The sequence below is a fragment of the Astatotilapia calliptera genome, chromosome 12, assembly GCF_900246225.1.
Source record: "Astatotilapia calliptera chromosome 12, fAstCal1.2, whole genome shotgun sequence".
Taxonomy (NCBI): domain Eukaryota; kingdom Metazoa; phylum Chordata; class Actinopteri; order Cichliformes; family Cichlidae; genus Astatotilapia; species Astatotilapia calliptera.
This window is the reverse complement of record NC_039313.1, coordinates 5,472,646-5,499,443: the sequence shown is the minus strand read 5'-3', so window position 1 is coordinate 5,499,443 and position 26,798 is coordinate 5,472,646. Positions and strand designations below refer to the sequence as shown.

At 44.7% G+C, this 26,798-nt stretch overlaps 1 protein-coding gene across 2 annotated transcripts in view; it reads left to right on the top strand.

Annotated features, from left to right (window-relative positions):
• Positions 1-22,528, top strand: part of kat6a (K(lysine) acetyltransferase 6A) — a 35,884-nt gene extending 13,356 nt beyond the window's left edge. For both annotated transcript variants that reach the window (XM_026186258.1, XM_026186259.1), the window contains exons 3-17: positions 3,954-4,062; positions 5,564-5,679; positions 6,123-6,204; positions 6,489-6,603; positions 7,319-7,632; positions 9,301-9,413; positions 10,451-10,566; positions 11,117-11,258; positions 13,765-13,926; positions 14,486-14,579; positions 14,748-14,979; positions 16,986-17,196; positions 17,287-17,958; positions 18,100-18,361; positions 19,048-22,528. In XM_026186258.1, coding sequence (XP_026042043.1) covers positions 3,954-4,062; positions 5,564-5,679; positions 6,123-6,204; positions 6,489-6,603; positions 7,319-7,632; positions 9,301-9,413; positions 10,451-10,566; positions 11,117-11,258; positions 13,765-13,926; positions 14,486-14,579; positions 14,748-14,979; positions 16,986-17,196; positions 17,287-17,958; positions 18,100-18,361; positions 19,048-22,370 — 6,063 coding nt within the window. In that variant the 3' untranslated portion in view covers positions 22,371-22,528. The remainder of the gene's footprint in view (positions 1-3,953; positions 4,063-5,563; positions 5,680-6,122; positions 6,205-6,488; positions 6,604-7,318; positions 7,633-9,300; positions 9,414-10,450; positions 10,567-11,116; positions 11,259-13,764; positions 13,927-14,485; positions 14,580-14,747; positions 14,980-16,985; positions 17,197-17,286; positions 17,959-18,099; positions 18,362-19,047) is intronic.
• The last annotated feature ends 4,270 nt before the right edge of the window (positions 22,529-26,798 follow it).

Sequence of the window (26,798 nt, the reverse complement as noted above, 5' to 3'; positions counted from 1 at the left end):
ATATATATATATATATATATATATTAGGGGTGCAACGATACACAAAATTCACGGTTCGGTTCGATACTTTGGTGTCACGGTTCGATATTTTTTTGATACAAAAAAAATGTTCATGCCTTTTTAATTTGTCATTTATTAAAATTATAAATATATATTTTAACTCAAAAGTACAGTTTTTAAATTTAACCCTAACCCTTGTGCGTGTTTTTTATTTTGACAGCGAATGCGCACCTGCGGACCACTTATGTGCAGCCCTGGTTATTTAGCTCGTCATATTGCAGCCACAGAAATTCTTTTGTCCATGAAACCATAAAGCTGCACTTTCTTTTTGCCTTATAGTCTCATTTGTCATAACTTCTCCGTTTTGTGGTAAGCTTTTCTTTGGCTGTCACTTCTTCACCCTGACCTGTCTTATTTGGCTCAGCAGAACTGAAATGCTTTTACACACTCACTCACATAAGCTCAGCGATTCTCTGCGCGATCAACCTCTCACATGTTTAAGCTTGCTGCGGGAGATTTCACTTGTCATGTTTGCATAGTAAGCTAACGATTAATAAGACGATGTCAGAGGAATTGGTGCACAAATTATCATCACTCACAGATCAGTGCTGTCGCTCTCTATACACAGTTCGCACGATTGCAAAGTGAAAGCAAAAAAAACAAGTGCAAATTCAAACGCGACTTCAATATGTCACATATTGACAGTGGCTCACCGATGCCAATGACATAATTACCCAGCTACATTTCTGAAAGAATGCAAAAGCATTGACATATATTTTTCCTACAATAGCCCGACGGGCAGGGAAGAGATAGATTTTGGTAGCCCGACTGAAAAAATCGCTAGCCCCAGGACGTCAGGCTAGCGATATTGCGAGCCCTGTATCTGATTGAGGAATCACTCATCTTTGGAAAAGAGAGTTTATTACAGAGAAATGGCTCTTTCCAAAATAAAAGCTATACTATCCGCTTCTTCTGGGCTATATTCTCAGCAGCATAAGGAGAATCATGTGCTAACAGCTGTCTAAATGACTCGGCTAAAGTTAGTAGCATGCTTGTTGTTTTGGTCTTTGCACTAGGATGATGTCAGCGTAAATGTGCAGTCATATTCGTTGTGTTCCCACTAGTGCTTTCAGGTTAATCTCGTTGAAATGACCTTAACGCCACAACACGGCAAATCTCCGTTAACGAGCTACCGCCGATCGCTCCGTGCATGGGGCTAGACGGCCAACACGTTAACGAGCTAACTGCGCTAACACACTAGTTCCCACCCATGTAATTGAGCATTGCATGGCACATCCAACATACTGTTTTACTTTAGTCCATGACTCGCTTACCTTCAGGGTCATACGTCACATGAAAACCAAAATAATTCCAAACGCCAGATCTGAATGAGGGTGGGGGAGGTGCCCTGCCCTCTTCCTTCTGACTATGCTGTCTGTGTTGAGCGCTCAGTGGATCTGCGCTCGACAGTGCAGCCTAGGCGGAGTAGTCGAACGCAGATTCACTGAGCGCTCAACACAGACAGCATAGTCAGAAGGAAAATTGATAAAATAAATTACAAATGTTGTATTGTTCGATACATATGCGTACCGAACCGAAAGCACTGTATCGAACGGTTCAATATCGATACGAATATCGTTGCACCCCTAATATATATATATATATATATATATATATATATATATATATATATATATTTTTTTATATATATATTTTTTTTAATTTATTTATTTATTACTGTCTCCATGCTAGAAGCAGTTGATGCTTGCTACTGTTGTGCCTTTTCCATTTTTTCTTTGTTCCCCTTCCTGAGCAATGACACCTTTCGTTTGAAGAAGACTTCAGTGAGCTGCAGTATGAATGCTAATGTGTTTGTGTTGATATCACATTTGCGTACCCGTGACATTAGTCATTATAATGCATCTGTGTGATATCTGATATAAACGATAACTGGTCTGGGTAGCACCAAAGTGTAGTGGGTTGCACATTTGCTTAATGTCTAAAAGGTCCCCAGTTTGAGACCAGCAGAGGACACTCTGTGTCAGGAAGGGCATCTAGAGTAAAAATCTTCCAAATCAAATATGTGGTGCTGTCTGCTGTTGCGACCCACTGTGAGTAGAACAGAGGGTACAGCTGAGAGAGGATTGTTCAAGACGGTTTGGTCTTTGAGAGCCCAGCAATCAAAGCATGTGCTCTTGAAAAGTTATCACAGGTCCAAGACTTGGGTCCTGTTTTCAGTAGCGGAGACGCAGAGAAGCGTCTCTGCTGCATCGGATGTTTGGGCTGATATTCAGTGCAGGATTCAGACTGAATGTAAGAGCTCAGGGTGGTTTACAAATGCTCCACATTGTCTCAGCTTGCAGAAGAGTCTTTTTCCTCTGTGACTGCTGGCACGCACTGGACCAGATATCATGCAGAATCGTTTTCACCAGTGGGTTTTCCTTTACTCTTCTGCCACAGAGCTGAGAACATGGAAGCAGTCAGGCAACAGATGTCGTTAGGACAGTGTTTCCCATCTCAGCCACAGAGCTCTGTAGCTCCTCCAGAGTGTTCATCACAAGTGTTTTTCTCACAGTCAGTGGCTGTGCCACAGTTGCATCTTATTTTCTTCTAATAAACACGCTGTAGTTGAGCTTTGATTTTCGTGCCTTGGAGAAGCCTCTAGTTCTCTTCTTGTTTGGTGCGTTTTCAGGCCTTTTTTTGTGTTTATGTTTCTTGTCCTAATGAAGTTCTAAACAGGCATTGGCTGAACCTCAGAACATGTGGAAGTTATTTTTAACTCAGAATTGCTTGGCACACCTTTACAGCTAGCAATCATGTGGGCTAAGCTGTTCATTATTCAGCATTTTCTTCTTCTTCTTCTTTTTTTTAAAGCAGGCTAGCATCAAAGTTGATTTTAGCAGGACGACAGGTCACCATGCAAGACTAACAATTTTAAAGTCATAGCACAAGTTCTCCTGGCATTTATTTGTATCTGTTTGCATACAGTAACATTTATGCAGGCTGTAAGTAAGAAAACCAAAGTATAAATTATTATGGCTGCATTTTAACGTTAGGCTTAGTCATTCTGTTTGAAGCTGCTTAACAGATAAAAGAAAATTACTGGTTGCGTACGAGTAAACTGTCACTTCCCCTCGGGGCTTCCAGGATCCAGAAACTTTGAAGGAGAGTCACCTCATGTCCTTCCTCCTCCCCACCCCCTGTTGTGCTTGTTTCTGTGAAGTGCACCTGCAGTGCTTAAGGGATGTGATTTTTCAGCTTTATTGGACACACAAGTCTTATTTGATGTCTAACAAAACGTTATCCAGCCTTTTGTTTTCATGGACACAAACCTGGCTTAGGTTTGTGCGTGCGCGCATATGAGATATCGGGCTTGTTTTGTGCCTGAGCACACACCTGCTGCTGCCACGGATTGTGCTTTCAGGGGACCCGCTAAAAGATTCATGCAGTCGCAGAACTGAATATCTAATGGTATGTTTCAGGGAGAAAAACGTGTCAAAATGGGACACGCTGCAGTGGAACTACGCGCCTGAGCCAGTACGAGCTAAGGAGCCCAGTCCCAGCTTTTGATCAAACAGCAGAGGAGTCAGCAGAGACGGTGACACATGATGGCAGTCTCTAACGTGACACGCCACATAAATTATACAAAGCCGCTAATCATAGTGGCTCTCGTGTTCTTCATCATCTTAAAACTCTTTGTTCAGAAATCCACATGTGCTCCAGAGGTGTTGTTGTAGCGTTCATTCAGTTCACTGTTAGCGTCTTAATACACACAGCAGCAGTCATCCGCTGTGGCGGGACACACAAGGCCACTTTGTTTGTTTTCATTTGTACAATGAAGCTGTTAAGTTGACTGACAGTCTCGACTCTTTTTTTTTTTTTTTTTCTCCCCCTTCCCCTTTCTTCTCTCCCGCGTCCCCCCCCTCTTCCCGTCTGCTCTGTCCCTCTGCCAGCCGGTGGCGGAGCCCATCCCCATCTGCAGCTTCTGTTTGGGGACCAAGGAGCAGAATCGCGACAAGAAGCCAGAGGAGCTCATCTCCTGTGCCGACTGTGGCAACAGCGGTGAGTGCCGCCTACAAGACTCTGCACTATTCAGGTTTTGTAGAGAGAACAGATACAGCACAAGAGGAGCCAATCAGCTGTCTGCAAAAAAACATCCATGTAACTGGTGGTGACACATTAAAGAAGTTATTTAAAAAAAGCATGCATTCAGACTCATAGACTGTGGCTTTAAAATATGATGGGATCTTAGGAAGATGTAAACTTCACAGTGTGTGCATGCACACATGCGCAGCTGTCTCTGGTGCTTCATCTTTTATGTTGCTACTTAATTGATACTTCAACTGCATTTATGTACAAACGCAACTGCTGTCAGACATTTAAAGGCAGCTTACACTTCACTGCTTTCACCCTTTGATGGCAGTTCAATAAGTCCATAATAATCATAAGGATTTTGGTCAGCATAGTAATCTTGATCATTTAACACTGTTATTCATTAAGTCGACAGATATCGTACAGTTTGGACCTAAACACACGTCTTCTTTTCAAATAAGGGATTTCCTTGAACATGAATTCAAATGGAAAAAAAAAAAAACAGATTATCACACAAGGTGGCAAACAGGCTCGTGATATATGGACCCAGACTAGCAGGTGTTGACCATCTTGCAGTGGCAGGACCCTGCACACTTCAGCTGACTCCCACATCCAACAAACAAACACGTGATAGACCCTAAGCAGTGTGGAGACAGAGGCCCTCTTTTGATTATCTTGGCTGATATGTAGTAAACTAAGAATGAGTTGGAGCTGTTGGGGACAAAAACATACCTACGAGTACACATTGGTATTAACAAAAGGCCTGCAGGTGATTTATTTATAGTGAAAATTAATGCAAAAGTTATTTATGTATTCAGATTATTTTGTTTTCACAGTTGTTTGGAGCCAATTTCGTAACTGAAATTGATACTTAATTAACCGCCCAGACCTCCAGTTGATTCGGTCTAAGTGGCTACTGACACTCAGCAGCTCATCAGTCTATTAAACTGTCCAGTCATGTTCTTCGCTCTTCTCAGTAATACTTTACACTTCAACTTCATTTAGTATCTGAACATAACATTGTTTAATTATGAACGGGTGTGGTTCTTAAACTTGAACCCAGTTGATATTCCTGGTTCAATTTTTGGTTTTATTGGCATGCAAGTTGTAGTACTCCTGCTAAGGCCCGACATCTCTTATCGGAAGCAGACAAGCGTGTTCCTCTTCTTCCCTCAGAGGGGTTTCGTCCCAGACAAGGCCGTCTTGTTTGCCGCTCTTCAAACATTGCAAAAGCACGGCTCTGACAGATTGTCATTTATGTTTTAACACACTCTTTGCAGCCAGGTTTGATTCAGTGAGGGCTTCCAGTTCCAAAAGGACTTTCTTTCTTTTCTTTTTTCCTTCAATGATGCAAGTGGGTCACAACTGTCAGTCAGCAGCAAACATAAAAAAAAATAGAGTGAGAGTGTGAGAGAAAAGTGTGTGTGATGTTGACGTGCTTGTTTGTGTATGTGTGTCTGTCTACCTGCAGGCCACCCGTCCTGTCTCAAATTCTCCCCGGAGCTCACAGTGCGAGTCAAGGCTCTGTGGTGGCAGTGCATCGAATGCAAGACTTGCAGCAGCTGTCAGGATCAAGGAAAGAATGCGGTGAGTGGATGAAGGAATATGGCGTCCTGGCAGCCTGACAGTCGCTGTGAACGCTCGATCTTCAGCTTAAGTGCCAGATAGAGACGCTGATAGACATCAGCGTCTCTATCCAGGGATTGATCCTGGGAATGAGCTATTTTAGTCAGCATCGGCATGATTTCACTCTTTTCTCTTACTTGTCAGGCGAGGTATGATTGTTATTCAAATGTTTGCGGAGAGGTTAAGAGGAAAATTCACAACATGCTGCCAGTTGCACAATGATGAAACAGGCTATGAGGACGGAGGGAAGGCAAAGTATGCAAAACTCTCATCACAATATGGAATTAAAATGAGCTCAGCAGCTTTGATCAGCGGTGTCACCTGTATTTACTTAGTGGATTATATGTTGTTCTACTACTCGTGTGACCTGAAGACGATTGTCATTATTTTGTGTCTCTCTGCAGGACAACATGTTGTTCTGCGACTCCTGTGACCGGGGCTTCCACATGGAGTGCTGCGATCCTCCTCTCACGCGGATGCCAAAAGGTAATTAAACAAGACTCGTATCCCGTCTCCATTATCTGCTCCGAGCCAAACTCGTACCTGTTATTCCTCCGATTGACCACACAGCGCTCCTACATTGCTCTTCTGCATCGCCGTTATGATGGCAGTTAATGATTAAACCATCTCCTGAGCTGATGGCTCTCACTCTAATGCATCACTGTTAAGCACTAATGCATTACAAGCTTCCCAGAGCCTGTTTGTATGTGCACCGAAGCCGGTACTGTCTCAGTGTGTGAACACTTCCATTTTTCCTCTTCGTCTCCTAGGCATGTGGATTTGTCAAATCTGCCAACCAAGGAAAAAGGGAAAGAAGCTTTTACACGAAAAGGCTGCGCAAATCAAACGGCGCTACAACGCACCGCTGGGACGGCCCAAGAACAGGTACACAAACGTCTTCAACTAATTCTGTCTGAGGCGGTGTCACTGCGATGGAGAGCACCTGTGTCTGCTTCATCACAGACCCAAGGTGTTTGAGAGTATGGAGGACTTAGAAACCACTTAGTAATCAGATGTTTTCTAAGGGGTATATAATGGTGTCTGTCATAATTAACATAAAAAACATGTATAGAATGAGATCAAATAATCAGATAAATGGTTAAATTAATGGTGAAATGACTAAAAGCAAATGAATACTAGAATCAACACAAAGACAGATTTACAGCAGTAGTAAACCTACTAGTGCTGTATTTTATTTAAAATGAAATAAAATGCATTTAATGGGATTAATAGTGATTAATCACCTTAAGGTGCCATTCACGACACTTTTATTATTATTATCATTATTTTCTTATGTTTAATATTGACTGTTTTGGTCCTCCATACTAACGAATGCCATGCAGAAATTTGAGACCCTGACAGTAATGAGATCTTACCCTTAAAGAGTAATGCCAAAGGTTTTTCTTTTTTTTTTTTTTGGTATATATAATAATGCAGTAAGGTGGTTCCAAGTATGTTGGAGATTGTACTGCACACCAACCACTGTGTGCACACTGTGGCATACACGGATAAATGCATGTTTAGGTGGTTTTTGCACTGCAGAGTGATTACAATGTGTGACCGATTGTGACTTTGACCCTAACACTTTTGTCTTCTGCAGGCCGGGGCGGCCCTTTAAGAAGCTGGGAGGGCGCGGTCGGCGGAAGCGCTCGGCCTCAGCAAACTCTTCCTCCAGCTCCTCCTGCGAAGGTTACCCCGGAGACGACAGGCTGCTTTTTTCCATGCGGGAGGACGGCGACCTGTCACACAGCAGCCTGCGCTTCAACAACAAGACCAAGGGCCTCATCGATGCCCTCACAAAGTTCTTCACGCCATCTCCCGAGGGCCGCAAGGCACGGCAGGAAGTGGTGGACTACTCACAGCAGTGCCGCATCCGAAAGAAAGCCAGTCGCAAAGGCGAAGGAGATGACAGAGGTGGGAAAGATCAGCTTGTTTTTTTGTTTTTTGCTCATACCATCAGACAGTTTAGATTCACATTTGCCATGAAAACAAAACTTTGAGATAAAGTAACGCACATAAAGACATGTTAATGATCTGTTATGTTTAATGAGAGAGCAACAGCACAGAAATGAAACACAAACGGTAAAAAAAAAAAGTTAATATCTGAATCAATTACATAAATTGACCTTTTTAAAAAAACGTGCTCTATTTTCATGAGTCCTTTGCAGGTGCTTTGCTTACAGACTCTGTAGGTATCAGCTGTTACTGTGAAGCATTCACATTGCTTTTGTGTTCTTTGTCCCTCTTTTATAGACGATTCAGCCGTGATGTTACTTATTTTGAAATTGTAGGTCAAGGCTAAAAATCGTGTGGAATTGCTTTATTTTTTTTCCTCAGCCGGAGAAAATGATTGCTTATGCATTTAAAGAAATTGCTTTTGTAATTTGAAGTGTCCGCCTGCAGGTCTGTTTCCATTGAAATCTCTTAGAGTAAAAGCAGAGAGTTATAAGTAAAGAATAAATGTGACAGAGCAGCAGCGCTTCCTTCAGGTTTCTGCGGCACCCATGTGTGTTTTAGAAAGAATGAAGAACACCCTCATCATCCATTATCACAAGTCTCTTCCACTCTTGCCTGTGTTGCTAATGTGTGTTTACTGCCTGCAGCAAGCAAAACAAATAAGACTGTCTTAGCTATCAGCTAACTTAATAAATATGTGGAAAGTAACCTGGCAGCTTTAATTTAGCTGATAATATTTCACGTCACGGGGTTTAGCGTGAGTAAAGTGCTGCTTTTGTGGAAAACTGCAAACTTGTTGAACAGCTGGTGTGATGTTTTTGATCGCTCTTAAAGTCAGAAGTGAGGTTGTTGTCAAGTGTAGAAAAACGGTGTCTTTTGCTTTAACCAGGCTTTGCTGTGTGTCACGCTGAGATTACAGACCGTAGCTCGAGCACAAATGACGCCAAACTGCGGCAAAGAACAAGCAGCGGTTTTGTTCCCGTTCATTCAACCGATGTATTGTGAAAAAACGCCTTAAAAACAGATCATATGCCAAATTGGACGTATAATTTGCGCTTCGCTGCGTCATTAAATCAGAAACGGCGCGGCCCGTACGTTCGTTCTCCACACAAGCTGAGGGAGCATGATTTGTTGTGAAGCAATTAGAGCAGCGATCACTGGGCGCAGCGTGCATGTCGGCGATGTGACTTATTTTGGAGACGGAGGAAAGCGTGGCCAGATGAAGAATGGCAGCGACGGGAGCAACGTCCTAAAAGTGGTGGAGATACGAACGTCCGCTTCCTGTCAGAACTTTCAGAATAAAATGGGACTGATTATGGATGAAGAGATTTGTGAGTTGTGGCTTCAGCCTTGAGTTGAAGTAACAGGCTTTGTATCCACGCCAACATACGCACAACTAATCATGTGATTCACATGAATTCAGCTACTTCTCTTGGGGTAATTTTGATTGCATTTAGGGATGCTGCTCACCTAAATGTTACTCTTTCTAACATCCTGTGATTGCAGGCTTTAATATAAGAAAGTGACCTGTTATAAGAGCCTCACAGCTGTTTGTTGTGAAGCGCCCTGAAAGTCTGCAGACATCTTGGGATTCGAAATAACTTCTGATTGTCTTTCAATCCCCAGACAATCAGGAAGGCAGCGACTGGCGTGACGAAGATGACAAACTGCCCGGCCACGAGAACCTGACGGAAAAAGACATCGAGCTGTTCAGACACATCCAGGAGCTGGCGCTACAGGTACGTGTGATTATTACGAGACAACAGTGGGGAAGGGAGACGCTGAACACTGGCCAAATTGGACAATGAGATTGCATCAGCATGGGAATCTGAGAGCTGTGAGTCTGGGACTGCGGCTGCCCGACTGGAGGGTATACACGTAAATCTCAATCGTGGTGAGAATGTGGTCAGAAAGAGCCAACTCAACAGCTGGCTGGTTGTAAGAGATGAAGCTGCTGGCTCACAGAGGGCTGCAGGCCCTGTGTGTGTGTCAAAGAAGTGCAGGAAAGAAATTAGGAACAGCTGCCAGATTCAATATGGATATTAAAATGATCCATTACCATAGATGCAGCACACACAGGCCGTGACCTCAAGATGCAAATAAAATGGATTGAATTTAGGACAGCAGCTTTACAACAAGCTGATTAGTCTTTACTGTTGTTGTTGGACATTTGCTTGAATTTCACATTCTGCTTGTGATTGATGCCAAACTGTGCTCCATAAACAGCCCGGCTAGAGTAAAACTACCCATGAATGTTTAAGACTGGGTCTCGATAAAGCACGTAAAACGAGTCTTGTGTTTGATGGTGCGATGACTGAGCGGGGCATCTTTAACGACAGTGTTCTGATACGTTAGTCAGAGAGGAAGTGTAAATTAGCCACATTAATGGCTTGTTTTAAGGGAATAGTGCAGCAGTAAACTGACCAGAGAGTGGGTGTGGGGTTAACACCATGGGAGTCGTATTAAAACGCTGTTGTGGATGTGGAATAGCCACAGTGGTGTGTAAGTGTGTGAGTTAATGAGCAGAACTGTTCCAGGCTGGGTGACAGTGAATATCGTGTACGGTGAGTACATGATGTAAATGGCTGGGAAGGGCAAACCAGGAAGATCCACGTAAGAGTAATGTAAACCTGGTGCCCTCTCCTGCTGTAACAGTCTGAGATACTCTGCTGATGATTTCTGGTGTCTCTGCTTGGCTCATGGCCTGCTAATCCCCCGCCAGTTGTAAACCTGTAGCTAACCATAAACATCTCTGCCTTTTCCCTTCTCCCAACAGAAAGTTGGCGTGACGGGTCCGCCAGACCCTCAAATGCGTTGCCCGTCAGTCATTGAATTTGGCAAGTATGAAATCCAGACGTGGTATTCGTCTCCATACCCGCAGGAGTACAGCAGGTAAGCTAACGCACCATAATGTAACGCAACAGCATGAGGTACTTAGCTCACAATCCTGCTCGTAGGTGTAGAAATTACCACCCGAATAATGGAGCTCGTCATAAGCCGTTTACACTGCCACCCTCTGTGACAGGGATCCGTAGTCGGAGGTGTTTTTAAATGTGCATTTCTGCAGTTTGTTGCTGTTCACTAAAATTCATCCCACTGTGTATGTTTCTGTCTCAGCAATTTAAAATACCTGATGGATGCAAACTGGAAAAGTGCGCAGAGAAAAAAGGCGTGAGAGCAAAGATATCAGTGTTTATTCTAAAAAATTAATCAGAAGTTCTTAAAGCCTTCACATTTAATTGTTCAGCAAATGTCATTTGGAGGAAAAATAAACCCAGTTTGACATTTGCCTTTGTTGCATCACCAGAAAACTAGCCGATTGTTATAAAAGACCAGTAAATATTCCAGCTGAAGAAGAAAAATGTTGGGATTTGTTTGTTTGTGTAGCAAAACCGTTAAAACCATTCCTTTTGTCCTTTTGTCTTTGTGCTCCCGTTTCCAGACTACCTAAACTCTACCTGTGTGAGTTCTGCCTGCGCTACATGAAAAGTCGCAGCATCCTCTACCAGCACATGAAGAAGTGCAACTGGTTCCACCCTCCTGCCAATGAGATCTACAGGAAGGACGACATCTCTGTATTCGAGGTGAGGAAGTTGCAGATGTGGCTTTGTGTTGTTTTGTTTTTAAATTTTGTTGTTGTTTTTTTAAACTGGAGATAACTCGCTGGGAATGAAGTCTTTCAAAAACCACTAAAGAGCTTCTAAAAACACCCGCAACTTCCAGATGGCACAATAAAAAAGGAAAAGTCACACAAAGTATTTTCTGCATCCAGGCGCTTAAGAATTATTTTAATTCACACTGTGCTTCTTACAGGAGGATCCTCTCTAACATGTCTTTGAAACACACTAAAGCAGGCACAGTTAACAGACCTGCAAATGCATTCATGTATCCAGTGAAACAGTACAGTAGCCATTATTGTGATATTGTAAAAAGGCTTCTACGTAATACGCAGTACGTCGTATAGCTTCGTCTTATATTTTACAACCTCAGTCAGCTGAGGACAGTGGGGGGAAACTAAGACCACAGCTCAGTGAATTCCTTTTTCCTTTTTGGTCCTTTTCCTCTTCGGTTAAGCAGATGTAGTGATGGGTGAGTGTCACCTGAAAACACTTTTGGCTGCTTCCTCGTCACAAGCGGTCACCACAGCGGGCAGCTCAACGAGTTTAACCTGGCAGTGTTTACACTGGATGTATTTCCCGAGCAGCCCCAAAGGAGATTTGTGTTTCCGTCTGGAATTGAACTGAGTGACTGTTTTAACAATTTCACCATTTGAGGCACATTCATCAAATATTGCTGCACTGTGATGCTATTGTTAGGTTTAGTTGTGTATAATGAGAGTACTGTGTGTTACTCCCAAGGCTGTTGTGCAGAATTGGTCAAATGATGGTTGAATACAGAAACTCTGAGTTATGAATAGGTGTAGTTACAAATCAGGATCTGGAGAAGCTCATTTGAGTGTTTTTCTGCTGTTTTTGGTTTATCTCAGACATCAGGGAGGTGATGGATTGACTGAAAGACTGCCTGGGTGTCAGTGATCTTTGATAAATTCAAAGTGCAGAAGGTGTAACAGCTAAGTAACGGTGGCCAGCGCTGTAACAAAGAGAGACGACTTCTGTTCATTTTCTGTCGCTGATGACGGAAAATCTGACGTCATTTTGACAGTTTGGGAAATGAGAGCGATTTACTGCAACATAAATAGTTGCTCTAAAGGGCTTTTGTTTTCTACACATGACATAAAGCATTACGCTGGCCAATCCTCCCTCGAGGTATTGGATTGTGTCTGTGTGACCGCACTCCAAGACCTCGTGGCCCTACAGAGGAATGCAGCTGCTCCCTGCTGTAGAAGTGCATTCCAGTGCATTCTGACTTCCCTGAGAGAAGTGAGAAGTGATTCGCTAACTGAAAAAAATAAATAAATGAATAAAGGTACTTTTGGTTGCTCCCTTCATCACCGCAGCGGATGGATCCACGTTTGACTCGGCACAGTCTTTATGCTCGGTGCCCTAACTGATACAACCCTCGCTTAGGACCAGCACTGTGACGACCTCAGGCCGGGTTTGTGTAGACTCCCAGTTTGAGGTTTCTTACATATAAGGTGAATGTGTTAAGTGTTAGTACTGGATATAGATAGATATCGGTGCAAAATAAAATAACGATCACTTGCCGTGATCTCCTAACGGTGTTTTGAGTTTAGTTTATATTTTCCTGTTTGGCTGCATTGTTTTAGTGTCTTGGCTGTGCCAGCAGAAGAAAAGCAAATAAAATCATCAGCTTAGTGTGTTTTTAACTTGATGATCATCTTGCCTGTTCACGTCCTCATAAAATAAACACTTTGCTCTGGGTGTTGGGCTTGAAAAATTGCCTGCTGTTAGATGTATCTCATTGTAAATTAAAAAAGAAAATTAAAAAGGCAATTAATGATGGCTTACTTGCCACTAGATGAACTTTTATCTAGTCTTCTTGCCACCTCAGACCTGCACACAGTTGCACAGTACAAACCCACAAGTCCTTTCAAATGTTTCCCACGCTGCCTGTCCAATTTTACCCTTTATTGGAGAAAGTTTCTGCATAGCATAATGCTTTCCCACCAACTATATAAATATATCTTAGTCAAAAACCCTTAAAGTGATTGTGACATCCTCACCCGCCTTAGTGGAATATCCTGTTCTTTGTATCAAAGTTATAATGAGACGAATTTGCAGTTAAGCACAGCGGCCACTGAATTGAGTGGATTGTTGTCTGCAGGACACGGCCGTCGAAGCTTCTGTTTTCCTCCACTCTGCAGTCCTTTCCTCTCTCCGAGGAGAGCACAGATAACTGGCCGTCTGCCAACCTGAGCCTCCCTCCGTCTCTTTACCACTCGTCGTTTCTCTCCAGCCTCTGTGTATTTCGGAGTCTACAGGGACACAGGGGAGATCATAGCCTAACACTAACTTCTAATCCATTCACCTTCACTCTGCTCCACAGCTCCCTAACAGCAGCCTGGAGATTTAACTCAGCACTTTAGTGTTTCAGGGATGAGAAAGTAGCTATTTAGGAAGTCCTGTGCTTTGCACTGATTTGTGTTTTCTTACCAACGTCTTTCAACAGGTTGATGGGAATGTTAGCACAATCTACTGTCAGAACCTGTGTCTACTCGCTAAACTGTTCCTGGACCACAAGACCCTCTACTACGATGTGGAGCCCTTCCTTTTCTACGTCCTCACCCAGAATGACAGTAAAGGCTGTCACCTTGTTGGCTACTTCTCTAAGGTAGTATGGCTTTCAGTTCATCTTCCCCCACTCAACTTCTCTGCAAAGATCTATTTTGTCTGGATTTTGTGTTTTCTTGACTCTCCCACAATTTTTAAGCAAAATACAGCTCTGTTGTGGGATTATATAAACACTTACTCCTATATATTATAGATATATATAGATAGATATATAGATATAGATATATATATATATATCGATATATAGATATAGATAGATATATCTATATCTATAGATATATCTATAGATATATAAATTTATTTTTTTATTTATTTAGATTAAATGAAGCTGAAATAACTTCCTAAAACATACAAATGCTCATGTGGTGTCCCAGATAAATAGTGGCTGCTGTGAGCACCATTGTCCCTCTGTGGAGTTTGCCTCTGCAGGTGCTCCCATTAACATGCAACCTCACTGCCAAAGCACAGCAGTTAGGGAGCAGACACCGCACCATTAACACCCAGCTCACACACACACAGACTTGCTTTATAATGTGGTTCCATTATTATTTTTCTTTTTTCCTCTAATGGTTAAATGTGTCTGTCTTTTTTCTTTTCAGGAGAAGCACTGTCAACAGAAATACAACGTATCATGCATCATGATTCTTCCACAGTACCAGCGCAAGGGCTATGGGCGTTTTCTCATCGACTTCAGTAAGTGCTGCTTATTTTCTAAAAACGAATAGAATGATCACAGTTTGAAATGAGAATATTGGGATCACTTTAACTAAACACTGATGGTTCCTCTTTTCATAGACATAATGACTAAATTCAAACATTTGGCTCATGATGCCCTTGTCTCCGGTTCCTCCTTCCCTGCAGGCTACTTGCTGTCAAAGCGAGAGGGACAGCCAGGATCTCCGGAGAAGCCTCTGTCGGACTTAGGTCGGCTGTCTTACATGGCCTACTGGCGTAGCGTGGTGCTGGAGTGTCTCCACGAGCTCCGCGACCGGCAGATCACCATACGACAGCTCAGCAAACTGACGGGGATCTGCCCCCAGGACATCACCACCACCCTGCATAGCCTCAACATGCTGGAGCAGCGGGGAGACCGGTCAGAAATATACTCCATGTTTTCTTTTATATGGCCCAAATATAAACAAAGTCGTTCTGCTTGTGCTACTATTGCCTTTTTTTTTTTTTTTTATTGAAATGCTGAATTTGCTGGTTTTCGGTCTAAGCAGCCAAAACGTTTTTCTAAGGTGACCCAGTGTAATTTGAGAAAGACCAAGCGAAAATATGCAGTAAATGCGGTTACAGTAGATTCAGATTTTTGATGTGGAACAAGTATTTCAGTGGCAGCACCAAGAAAGCAAAACAGAAAAGCCTTCTTATGGAGGTACACAGACATGTCAGTGTGAAGTTTTAAAAGATTAGAATTGAGATTTCAAAAACAGCCATACAAATTTCGTGACACTGAAACTTAACATTCAAACGATGTTTGAACAAACAGTACATAAACCTATATTTTCACATGCATTGCATAAGCTGGTTAAGCTGCATTACTTTGGCTGCTCCCCAGACATGCAGCTATGATGCTAGTGGTAATGGGATCTCACATGCTGTCCGGAGTCACACGGACAGCCACTTGTGCTTTTAATCAGTTAATCGTCCAGAGCCAGGTTGCACTGCACTCTCCTGGTGTTTGTAGTGGTACCACCAGAGTCAGGCTGTGCAGCTGTTAGGATGTTAGCTAGTGGATCAGTGGCATCGTTCACCTTCACTGTTCCCAAAATAAATTTTCAGCAAAACAAAGATTTGTTTTTTCTTATGTTATTAGGCCTCATAGACCTACAAAACAACAACATAAAAGTTGACTTGCATCTAACTGCAAAGTACACTATGTGCAGAAATGTCACAGTTTGTAAACTGAGGTGTCCTGGCAGCTTACCAAGCACATGTGTATTGTGCCAGATGTTAAAAAAGCAGCTTCTTGGTACTCTAAACTTTTAACTGTGTTGTCAAAAAAGATCTATTTTATTTATCCTGAATATTTGGATGACTGTATCACAGATGTGTCTCAAATAATGCAGCGAAGACTCTGTGTCTTTACTGTATGTGGGCTTACTGCACTTACTGTCAGTTATTTTTAGGTGCACCACAAAAAACACATGCGTGCAGGGTTTTTCCTGACTGAGAATAGATCTTTGGGGGCTGCGCATGTAAGCATCAGTGCTCTGCACGGTGTAAAGATTATAGTGCAGTAGATAAGTGAAATGATCTTTCAGAAGTGCATATATGCACTAAGTCTGTCTGTCCCTCTGCAGCCAGTTAAAAGTTTTGCCATTTGTCCATTGTTTATTTTAGAAGGTTTTACTCTTGATTTGGGCTTGTGAGTATAAAAGTAAGTCAAATTTGTAACTTAAAAACTTCTTGGTCTCATGAAAAGCAAAGTAAGCTCAATGAGATGTTGCTCCAATGGCAATGCTGTGCAGGTCAAGGTTTTTTACCTCTTTGAAAGCACCATGTTGCATGCAGCTAAGTAATGTATTCCATGCGTGAAGACTTTTCTTTTATTCTAAAATTTGGCTGACACAACTTGTCTTCACTTTGTTTTGTGTAAACAAAAGAAACAATCAGTCAAATGTGTACGTTTTGACATTTAGATCATTCGAAAATGCAAGACTTTGTCCTTCTACTTTATCCTTACTCGTTATTTTAAACATAAGAGTTTATGTACCAATTTTGGTCCTTGTATCCACCTGTGAATGATTTATCTGCTGCACTGGAGGTGCTCTGTTACAGCTTTGTCGGTTTTATAGACAAACATGTCTGTTGTGGCTGAGTAAATAGAAGCCCAGTTGACGTAATTGGTTAAAAAATAGTTTAACTGCAGTGCTCGTTATTTTCCTTTGGCCCGTGCTAATACCTCTATGGGGAAAGCAAAATGTTTCTGTCCAAGGAAAAAACAAAAAATCCCTGAACAGTTGGCATAGCTGCACGTATCTGCACATTTACCTGCACAGCCATATTTGTCTGTAATGTATCGATGCTTCAATGTAGAAAAATGTGCGTCCGGAGGGCTCATGCTCCCGTCTGGTTTTGCTTTGACTTTGTTAGACTCATCCTGATGCGAAGGGAGAAGCTGGTGGCCAACCACATGGCTCGTCTAAAGGCCCGGCCACGACAGCTGGAGGTCGACCCCGAGTGTCTCCGCTGGACTCCTGTCATAGTAACCAACACCGTGGTCTCTGATGCTGATGGAGATGACGACGACGATGATGATGAGGAGGAGGAGGATGAGGAACCAAAGGAAGGGACTCGCAAGGAGGTAAAGATTGCCATTGCATTTGTGAAGATAATAAATTTAGTCAGACTTGCTTTCTGGTGTAATTAATTTAATTGTAAATTTTCTAAACAGATTAAGCCGAGTCACAAGGTCCCACAGATGCCCTGGCATGTACGGCAAGGGAAGAAGGATGAAGAAGAGGAGGAGGAAAGGAAGACCTTTCTAGGATTTCCGATTGGCCAAAGCTCTCCAATTCCCCCTCCAGTCCGATGCCCACCGCCTGTACCAGAACCACCACGACCCCCTCCGCCAACAAACGGCGAACGCAGGCCACGAGGGCGCCCGCCCAAAAACTGGCCTTGGGGTAAGGTGAAGGACAGCGCGCGGGTGGGACGGCCACCCAAAATCCGTCCAGTAGAGGATGAAGATGATGAGGACGAGGACAGGTCAGAGGGGGTAAAAACCACAGGCACTGTCAACAGCCCGCCCTCCCTTTTCTCCTTGGACAGACAAGCAGACACGACAGCCTTTCACACACTCGACATGAGCAGGCACCCTTCCATAACCCCCACGAGACGAGGCCGGCCACCGAGGAAAAAGAGAGGCCCGAAGCCCAGACTGATAGAAGGTCCCGGAGAGGGTCACCCACAGCTTCCTGTGATTCCCAGGCTGAGCGAGTCTTCTCCAGTCAGGAAGAGCCGCTTCAGTGACAGCAGCGAAGAAGAGGAGGATGATGATGATGAAGATGACGACGAGAGGGGATGCTCCCCTCCTATGCTCACCAAATCAGGGCTCAAATGCAAGGTTAGACATGAACAGTTTTCTATTTTCAGCTATCATAATGATGATAATGATAATCGCAAAAGTAGCTTCCTGCTTGTGAAGTTGTCAGTTTGCTCTAAAGCTCCTTAGCACATCTTAATCCCTTGTCCCGTTTCTACCCAGAAGCCCATGAGGAAGCGCCGCTTTCGCCCGCGCAGCCACCCTCACAGCAGCGTGGTGACTGAGACCATTTCGGAGACCACGGAGGTGTTGGATGAGCCTTTTGTAGACTCTGACTCAGAGAGGCCTATGCCCAGGCTGGAGGAGGAGACTCCACTGGGTCACCCGCTGCGCCGCTACCCCCAACCGCAGTCTGCTCTGAGGTTGTCTGACCCTGCGCCAAAGAGGGGCCGACTCTCCAACCTCACAGATTCGGAGGAAGATGGTGAGCAGTGATGAAATGTGCAGGACTACCCATGTATGGACTAATCGTACATACATGGGTAGGACTTTGGCATGGCAATTCCAAAACCTTTGTGTTAGCCTGCTTTTTTTTCCATTCCACAACCAGTTTTAATGTGTGTTTCTGGTTATTGCTTTGATGCTGGCATAGTTGTGTCCAAGTTTAAGGTTGTCCTGGAGATTACTGAGGTAGTCTGCCTCCTCCGTTATTCCAGCCGCTCTGTTAAGCGTGCCAGTGCTCTGAAATAAACTGCAAATTTTAGTTGAGTTTTAACAGAGGCTTCTGTCTTGGATTGCAGCCTCTCAGTCCATGTCAATGTAAAACTCACCTAATGTTGGACAATGATAAAAATATTCCAGTAACTTCCCATTTATGAGAGATGACAATCCTAACAATGTCTGCATGGGGAGGGTGAAAGCTTGGGTCTTCTTCCTGGCCTTATGATAGTGGTGACATCTCCAAGTAACTTCTACTCTGATGTACAGTTGTTTGAACTGATGATTTTGGGTGAGTTACAGGCACCTACTGACATTCACTGGTTAAGATGGAGTTTAGTTATTTAGTCTGTTCAGAGGAATAGTTGGAAAGCCATCACATTTATTTTCACAGTCTGGCCAGAACTTTGTGCAGTAGCTGTATCTAACCACTTCATCTTCTTTGCTTTGCAGAGCTAACAACTATGCCGAAGTCTGTAGCTGCTTTGACAGCAACCCCATCAGAGACCCTTGGAGCCAACCCTGAAGTCCCAGTCAAAAAGAAGAAAGGCTGGCCCAAAGGAAAGAGCCGCAAACCACAGCACTGGAAGAAAAGAGGCAAGCCACCTGGCACAGGACCCAACCAGAGAGCAGCTGCAGACGGCCAGGCCCAAAGTGGGAATCCTCAGCAACCCAAAATCAAGATGAAGCCTGGTCGCAAGCCACGGAGCTGGTACTTGCAGCGGGCCCAGGAGGAGGCGGACAGGCAGGAGCAGGAAAGACAAAGGTTGCTAGAGCAGCAGCAGATGGACAAAGTTCCTCAGCTGCTGCAGACGGATGACCGGAACAGCAAGCAAGTCTGCAGAACTAACACGGACAGAGACGTCAAACAAAAAGACTCTGACGAAGAAGATGACTATCTCCCTAAGCCCGTTGAACAAAAGATGCCCAGAAAGCGGGGGAGACCGCCCAAGAACCGCCAGCCACCACAGCCTACCCCCAAACCACCTCCCACCTCTGACCCGGAAGAAGAGGATGAAGATGATGAGGAGGACATCGAGCGAGCCTGGGAAGAAGACAAACCTAGCCGGCCACCATCCCGTCCACTGCTTTCCCCTTCTTCCTCCTCTTCCACCTCAGGGCCCCGGGCCCCGCAGTCCCGGCCTCAGGACACAGATATGGGTGACAGAGAGGAAGACGATGATGATGAGGAAAGGGAGGAAGAGGAGTGTGGCAGCATGGGCAGTGGTGGTGGTAGCGTGAACAGGCGAGCGGCGGTCACGCCGGGTTCAGGAAGCCGGCGAAGTGACGACCACGATGCAGACGATGAGGGTGACGGACACTTAGAAGACAAGAGCAGCAGCAGTAAAAAGAGAAAAAGTCCGGACCCTGAAGACGAAGACGATGATGAAGACGAGGAGGAGGAGTCTGCCTCACACGCAAACTCGCCTCCAGTCAAAGAAGAACCCCCAGGTGTAGAGCCTTTTTTAGGCATGGAGAACAGCGTGGCCCAGGAGTACGTCAGCAAACAGGAGGAGGAAGAGGAGGAGGAGGAGGCTGAGGAAAGGGTGCAGGAGACCAAGTGCCGGCCCCCCTCTGCAGACCCTCAGCAGGAGGAGAGGAGGCGCAGAGAGCAGGAGGAGTCTGCTGCAGCGGCGGCGGCGGTGGAAACGGTCACGGCCATGTCTGTTCCTTCTGAGCCAATGGAGCTGCAGCCCCTGCACCCGGATGATAAAGACGTCACACTCTTGATGGAACCCCAGCATCCGCACTCCCACCCTCACCAGCACCCTGACTTCAAGGAGGAGCTTGGCCACCATCACTCGCACCACTCACATCACCATTCCAATGAGCTGGACCTGGAGACTATGCAGGCTGTTCAGTCCCTGACGCAGGGGGAAGCCCAGGACGAGGAAACTGAGCCCCAGCCACACCACGGCGCTTACCAGGACTGTGAAGAGACCCTAGCCGCCTGCCGGACCCTGCAGAGCTACAGTCACACGGGCGAGCCTGAAGAGGAGACCCTAGCCTTAGTAGAGGAATGTGGAGCCTCCCAGCACAGCAGCCCCCTCCCTAATCCACCAGTGCCCCCGCTGCCCAGTCAGTCTGTGCGCTCTGTGAACAGCCCGGGGCTGCAATCGGGCATCGTGGATACGACACCAGCAGGGCAAAGGGGTGGAACTCCTGGCCCCACCGGAGCAGGGAGCAGTGGCGGTGGCGCTGGAGGTGGCTACACACAGATCACTCCAGAGCATCCCAGTTCGCTTTCTGCCCCCTCTCAGCAGAACATGGAGACATCGCCGATGATGGATGTGCCGTCTGTGTCGGACCACTCGCAGCAGGTGGTGGACAGTGGCTTCAGTGACCTGGGCAGCATTGAAAGCACTACAGAGAATTATGACAACCCCAGCAGCTACGACTCCACCATGGGTGGAGGGGGCAATGGAACAGGAAACGGGGGCAATGGAGGAGGAATGTCTGCTGCCGTGGTCGCCGGGGCTTCAACGGCTTCAGCGTCCTCGGCGTCCTCTTCTTCCAGCTCTGCCACCCCTTCTTCCTCCTCTCAGTCCAACAGCTGCTCCTTCGTGCCAGCCCCCAGCCTCACATCTTCCACAGGAAATGCCGCATCCCAGCTAGCGATGGGCAGCTGTAGCCTCATTCAGCAAACAGGACCAGGGCCCAACAGTGGACCAGGTGCCAGCAACGTGGGCAGTGCTGTGCCCCAGCCCCCGCCTCCCCCACCGCCATCCAACACCCCCAGCTGTGGCATTAAGTCTCCTCAGAGCTGTGGTGTGATTGAGAGGCCTCCCAGCACCAACCAGCAGCAGCAATCAACAAAAAAGGTTCCTCAACAGCAGCAACAAGCGCCCAACCCTCAGCCTCCACCCTCGGCCCCGCCACCGCCACCACAGCAGGCCTTGTCCCAGTGCAGCATGGGCAATGGCTTTGCCTCCACGCCCATGATCATGGAGATTCCAGAGAGTGGAGGTGGAGGAGGGGGCCGCACCCTGTATGAGCGCATGGGTCAGGACTTTGGTACAGGGGGCTACCCCCAGCCCTCGGCAACATTCAGCCTGGCCAAACTCCAGCAGCTCACCAACACCATCATGGAGCCCCACGGCATGCCCTACTCTCACTCCGCCGCTGTTACCTCCTATGCCACTAGTGTTTCTCTCTCCAATCCTGGGCTGGCCCCTTCACCCCACACTGCCCTTCCACAGGGGCAGCCCACTATGACCCCACCTCCTAACCTTAGCTCTGGCTCCATGAACCTGGGCTCTCTGCAGCTGCAATGCAACATGCCCACGACCAACATTGGCCTAGGACCTCCACCGCACACACAGCGGCTGCAGGGCCAGATGACTACCGTCAAAGGCCACATTTCCATTCGGTCCAAAGCCACTCAGCAGCTGGCCCCGGCCCCGCACCAGCAGCAGCTCTATAGCCGCAGCTCGGGGACTGTGGCCATGCAGGGTACGCCGCGCACCTTAGCCGTGCAGCGCGGCATGATGCCAAACCTCATGCCCACGGCACCGTATAATTCTATGAACATGACGACTCTGAACCCCATGTCAGCCAGCTACCGAATGGCTCAGCCTATGATGAACAGTGGCTATCACAGCAACCCCGCATACATGAATCAGCCAGCTCAGTACCCCATGCAGATGCAGGTGGGCATGATGGGAGGGCAGGGCTACCCACAGCAGCCTATGCAGCCCAATCACCATGGGAACATGATGTACACTGGCCCCTCCCATCACAGCTATCCAAAACAGCCACATTACATGAGCAGATGAGCAGCCAAGAAGTGAAAAAAGGAGACAGAAAGGGGCCAGAGCGTATGCTCGCTGTACTCTAAATGTCCATTAGTCCTGTTCACCCTCTCCAGTGCCTCAGAGGCACCAGTGGAGTGAAGGTGATGGGGACAGAGAGGGTCTTTGGGTTTCCTGTTTTTTGTTTTTGTTTTTTCTGTGTTGTCATTTTGTCCCTTTTTTTATTTGGGCTCGTCTCCCCCTCCCCTCCCAGCTGGCTGTGTATGGGAGTATTTGGGCAGGATTTGGTGTGTACGTGGACCTCGGCCGTGCCGTGGAGCTTCAGGCCAGGCCAGCACACAGGCCCAGGAGTCCACTCCTCCTCTCGACACTGAGGAGGACTGTAAGGAACGACGAAGTATGACGAGGAAAAGTCCACAGAAATGTCCACAGGGTACAGGAGTACCTGGCCTGGTCAGACTGTGAACGGTGGTTACTGAGTATATTCAACCATGCACACAATCTTTTAATATAGGAAGCCTTACCTTGAAAAAAGAGACGATGAAACATTGAAGGCGGACTGTTGTTTTATGTTAAACATACCGTTGACCTTATTTTTGTTGTTGTTTTTGTTTGTTTGTTTGTTTGTTTGTTTTTTTAAATACGTGTGTGCAGTCCGACCTCCTTACATGCTTTGATCTTTATACGCGTGGCATTCTGAAATGGTGATTACACCCTCTTGCTCTCTCAGAAATGCCCAAACATCTCCGGTGCCGCTCGGCCCCACGGCTTTTCGTGAGTTCCAGAAGAGCACAGTGGAGCAGGGCCTCGGGTGTTTGAGGTGTTTGACTGTTTTCCAGAGTCTCTGTCTTCCTGGATGGACAGTGTTGTACCAAAAACACAGCAAAGACACAGAAGAGACTAGCGTGTTACTGTCATATTATATATCCATAAATGAAACAAGTAGCATTATTTTCCAGTTTGCCGCGACTCTGAAACATTTCGATGTAAATATTCTGGTACTTCCCAATATTCAGCACACGCACACATACAAACACACACACACACACACACACACACACATATATATATATACATATATATATAAATACAAACACACACTGACTAGCTGTCTCCAGTTGATGGCTAGCTCAGGAAACATTCAACTGTTTTTGTCCACACTCCACTGACAGATGGTATACAATGTCAGCCTTTTTTCTTTTTTTTCTTTTTTTTTAGCGGCTTAGGGAATGCAGAACAAACGGTGGGATTTCCATGTAACTACTTTAAGGAAAGTCGGTTAACTATAGGTGACCTCGCATCCTTAAGTGTTAGTGACCCAAAGAGGTCGAGGAGTCTGCTTCTGAATGGTGTGTTTTTTGTAAAATTTGTTTTTTCTTTTGGTTTTTTTTTTTAATCTTGTTTTTGTTATTGTTGTTTCTGTGCTCCCATTGGCTAAAAATGTGGCAGCGGACGGTTAGCCTTTGTGAAGGTGTGCCTGAATGCTCGATCTAGCGCGAGGTTTGGCCCTGGGATTGTAGCTCGATTATAGAAGCAGGGTCGGAGGCAAGGATCGGAGGTCCCGTAGGGTCGTGGTTGACTTTGTTGGGCCGCGTATCGGTATTCTTAGTCAAAAGAGGAGTTTTCATTTGTCACACAGACCTGGCATACAAACTTTCTTTGTGTGTATTCTGTTCTGTATTTACTTTTTTTTGTTTCATTTCTTTTCTGAATTTTGTCAGACTGGGCAGCTTTCTTTTATGACACAAGCTGACTCTTTTTGACTTTAGAAACCTATTGTAGAGAAAATGTTTTTTCTATAATATAAAAGGAAATTCTGACATTGATATTGGTACTGTCATTTTTTTCACTTCTGTTTCAGGAAACGACAAAAAAAAACATATTTTTTAGCTCGCCTCTTGGGTAATAATTACTAAGAAACTCAAAATTTAAAAAAATTACCACTCACTTTTAGTGACTTTAAGATGCCTTTAACCTCTCCATTCCATCTCATCTCTAGAGTTTTTCTATCTTTGTGTAGTATATTAATGCTATTTTAAACAAAAGGACTACAAATATCTAAAGGTTACTCGGCATTCTTTTTGTTTTCTTTTTGTTTTAATTTTTTTTACTTCTGTGTGTGCATAGGATGACTTCCTTACATTTAAGAGGCATGTAAAAATGAGCTCAGTATATTTCTGTCTGTTTATATTGCTTCCCTTTTTGTATCCTTTGTAATTGTACATGTTGCGTTGTATGCTAAGAGAGAGCGCAAAATAAAAAGAGGGTGGGGGGACGGGACAGCTGGGCACACAGTGAAGGTTGATTTGAGCTCAGCTGCCTCAACTCTCGACTCTGTCCCTGTATGTATTTCCATTTTTTTCCATTTTGTTTTTCTTTCTTAGCAAGTACTTTCAAAGAACTCTGTACATTTTAACATAAAATGAAAATAAATTATGTTGAGCCATTCATGTATCCTTTGAGTTTAGCCTGATTCAGTGCTACGTCACCTCAACCCCCTCACGTTTTCCCAAAAAGTGCAGGGAAAAGTTACACATTCAGCTTTTCTTTTTTTTTTTTAAATTAAGTATGACAGCCTTGTGCAGGTTGTGTACAGAGCAACTTTTGACAATCAACTTTGAGCAAAACAAGTCTGAATTTAAAAAATAATATATAAAAAATCACACACAACATGAGCTGAACTATCAACTAGATGTTAGTCACTGCTACTTTCCACATTTTTATAACTTCTAGGTTTACTACATTTGTCCAAAGGAAAAAAATGTTCTCAATAACTTCTATTTTTTTTTTTTTTTCTTGAAAGACCCTTTGTCAAAATCTAGATTAGATTATAAACTAAAGGTCACATTTAATTTAAAAATGGTTAAATTATCCATGTTATGTCAAACCTAATCTTAAACCTAAAACTCATTTTAATGAAGAAAAGTAATTGCCTGAAAGCATCTTTAGTTAGTTTGGAAGTCAAAATCTGATCGTGAAGGTGAGTGGGTGTTGTTAGTGACCAGTTTTTGGCTCAAGTGGAAATTGGACGACCTGGCAGTTCTCGTCTGATTGAAATACTACTCTGATGATAATTAAATGCTCTCTGAATAATTAATTTTACCCCATAATTGGGAAGCATTGATCTAATGCTTCAGCTACAAATTACAAATGGAAGTGCTTTGAACATGTATGGCCACTAGATGTCAATGTAGAATTAATGTTTTCTCATAGCCCAAACTGCCCAATGGGGGCAAAGCTTACTGTCTGACATGAATACAGTTGGTGAACCTCTCGTCAGCAGATGTAGCTGATAACATTTACCAAGCACTGTACTTTTCATATACTTAAAGTTTGAGATACAACTTTTAATACAGAACTTTTACTAGTGATGTTCTGTCTACGGATTCTCTGTTCAGGTGTCACAATACTCAATGCTATATCTCTTGTAAATGGCTTCAAATTCTTCATGCTAGTTTTCCTGTTCTGATGGCACTATAAGCACATGAGTAGTTTATGCTTGAAATGACACTTGCAATATGTTATGACCCCATCTTGAGGCTTTTTCTTTAAAGGGACAAAGAAATACTCTCTTCTGGAGAACTTTAAAATTAGTCTGATCAATAATTTAAGCATTCAGCTGGAATTTAATAGACTCAACTCATCGTTTTTGTATTCTGAAAAGTCTGGACACGTCATCAGTGATGCTCCTGCGGTCATTCATTTTGGATCTTTCAACGTCACAAATCCTCCCGTCAGATGGGTACCAACTATCTGCACCATAACATCCTCCTGCTGGCAGTCAGCAGCAGTGGCCAGCCACTACTCACTTGGTCTGCCTGCCAGCTCAACCTTTCCTTCCTACTTCATATCCAATAGGAGGCTCTTTCTGCTCTCTCCCCCAGTCTTCCCAATTTCCTCCTTATTTTCTCTCCGTTAGTCAACAGCTTCCACACTCATTGGACAGGGTGACCTCTGTACTTGTCTGCCCATCTTTATCCCTACAGTCCTGCACCAGCTCTTTGTAGTGCTTCCTCTCAAATGCCTCCTTCCAGCCACCTTCTTAGGTACTTTTTAATTTTCCCTCCACCACTGTAAGTGGGACTTTATACACTTTCGTCCGCTACGTCGCTACGAGCAGGCCCTGTTGGTACAGCCATGTCTTACACTTCCCCAGGTATCCAGATTTTTCAGTACTCTTCAGCTTTGCTTCCCCCTCAGTGCTGTGGACATGGTTGTCCCTTAGCACCTTGTCATACCACTTTCCCAGATAATTTACGAGATTGTCCTTGATACTTGGATGATTTTGCCGTGCATAAGCAGATGGCACTTGTCAGTAATGTTGAGTTTCATAATGATCATCCTCCCTTATTTCTTTGGGATGTATGTAATCTTAGGCAATGTTACCACCTTATCAAGTCTGGCTAGAACCAGTCTTGTCTGCACAATGTCTGGGAAGATGTTGTGATTGTG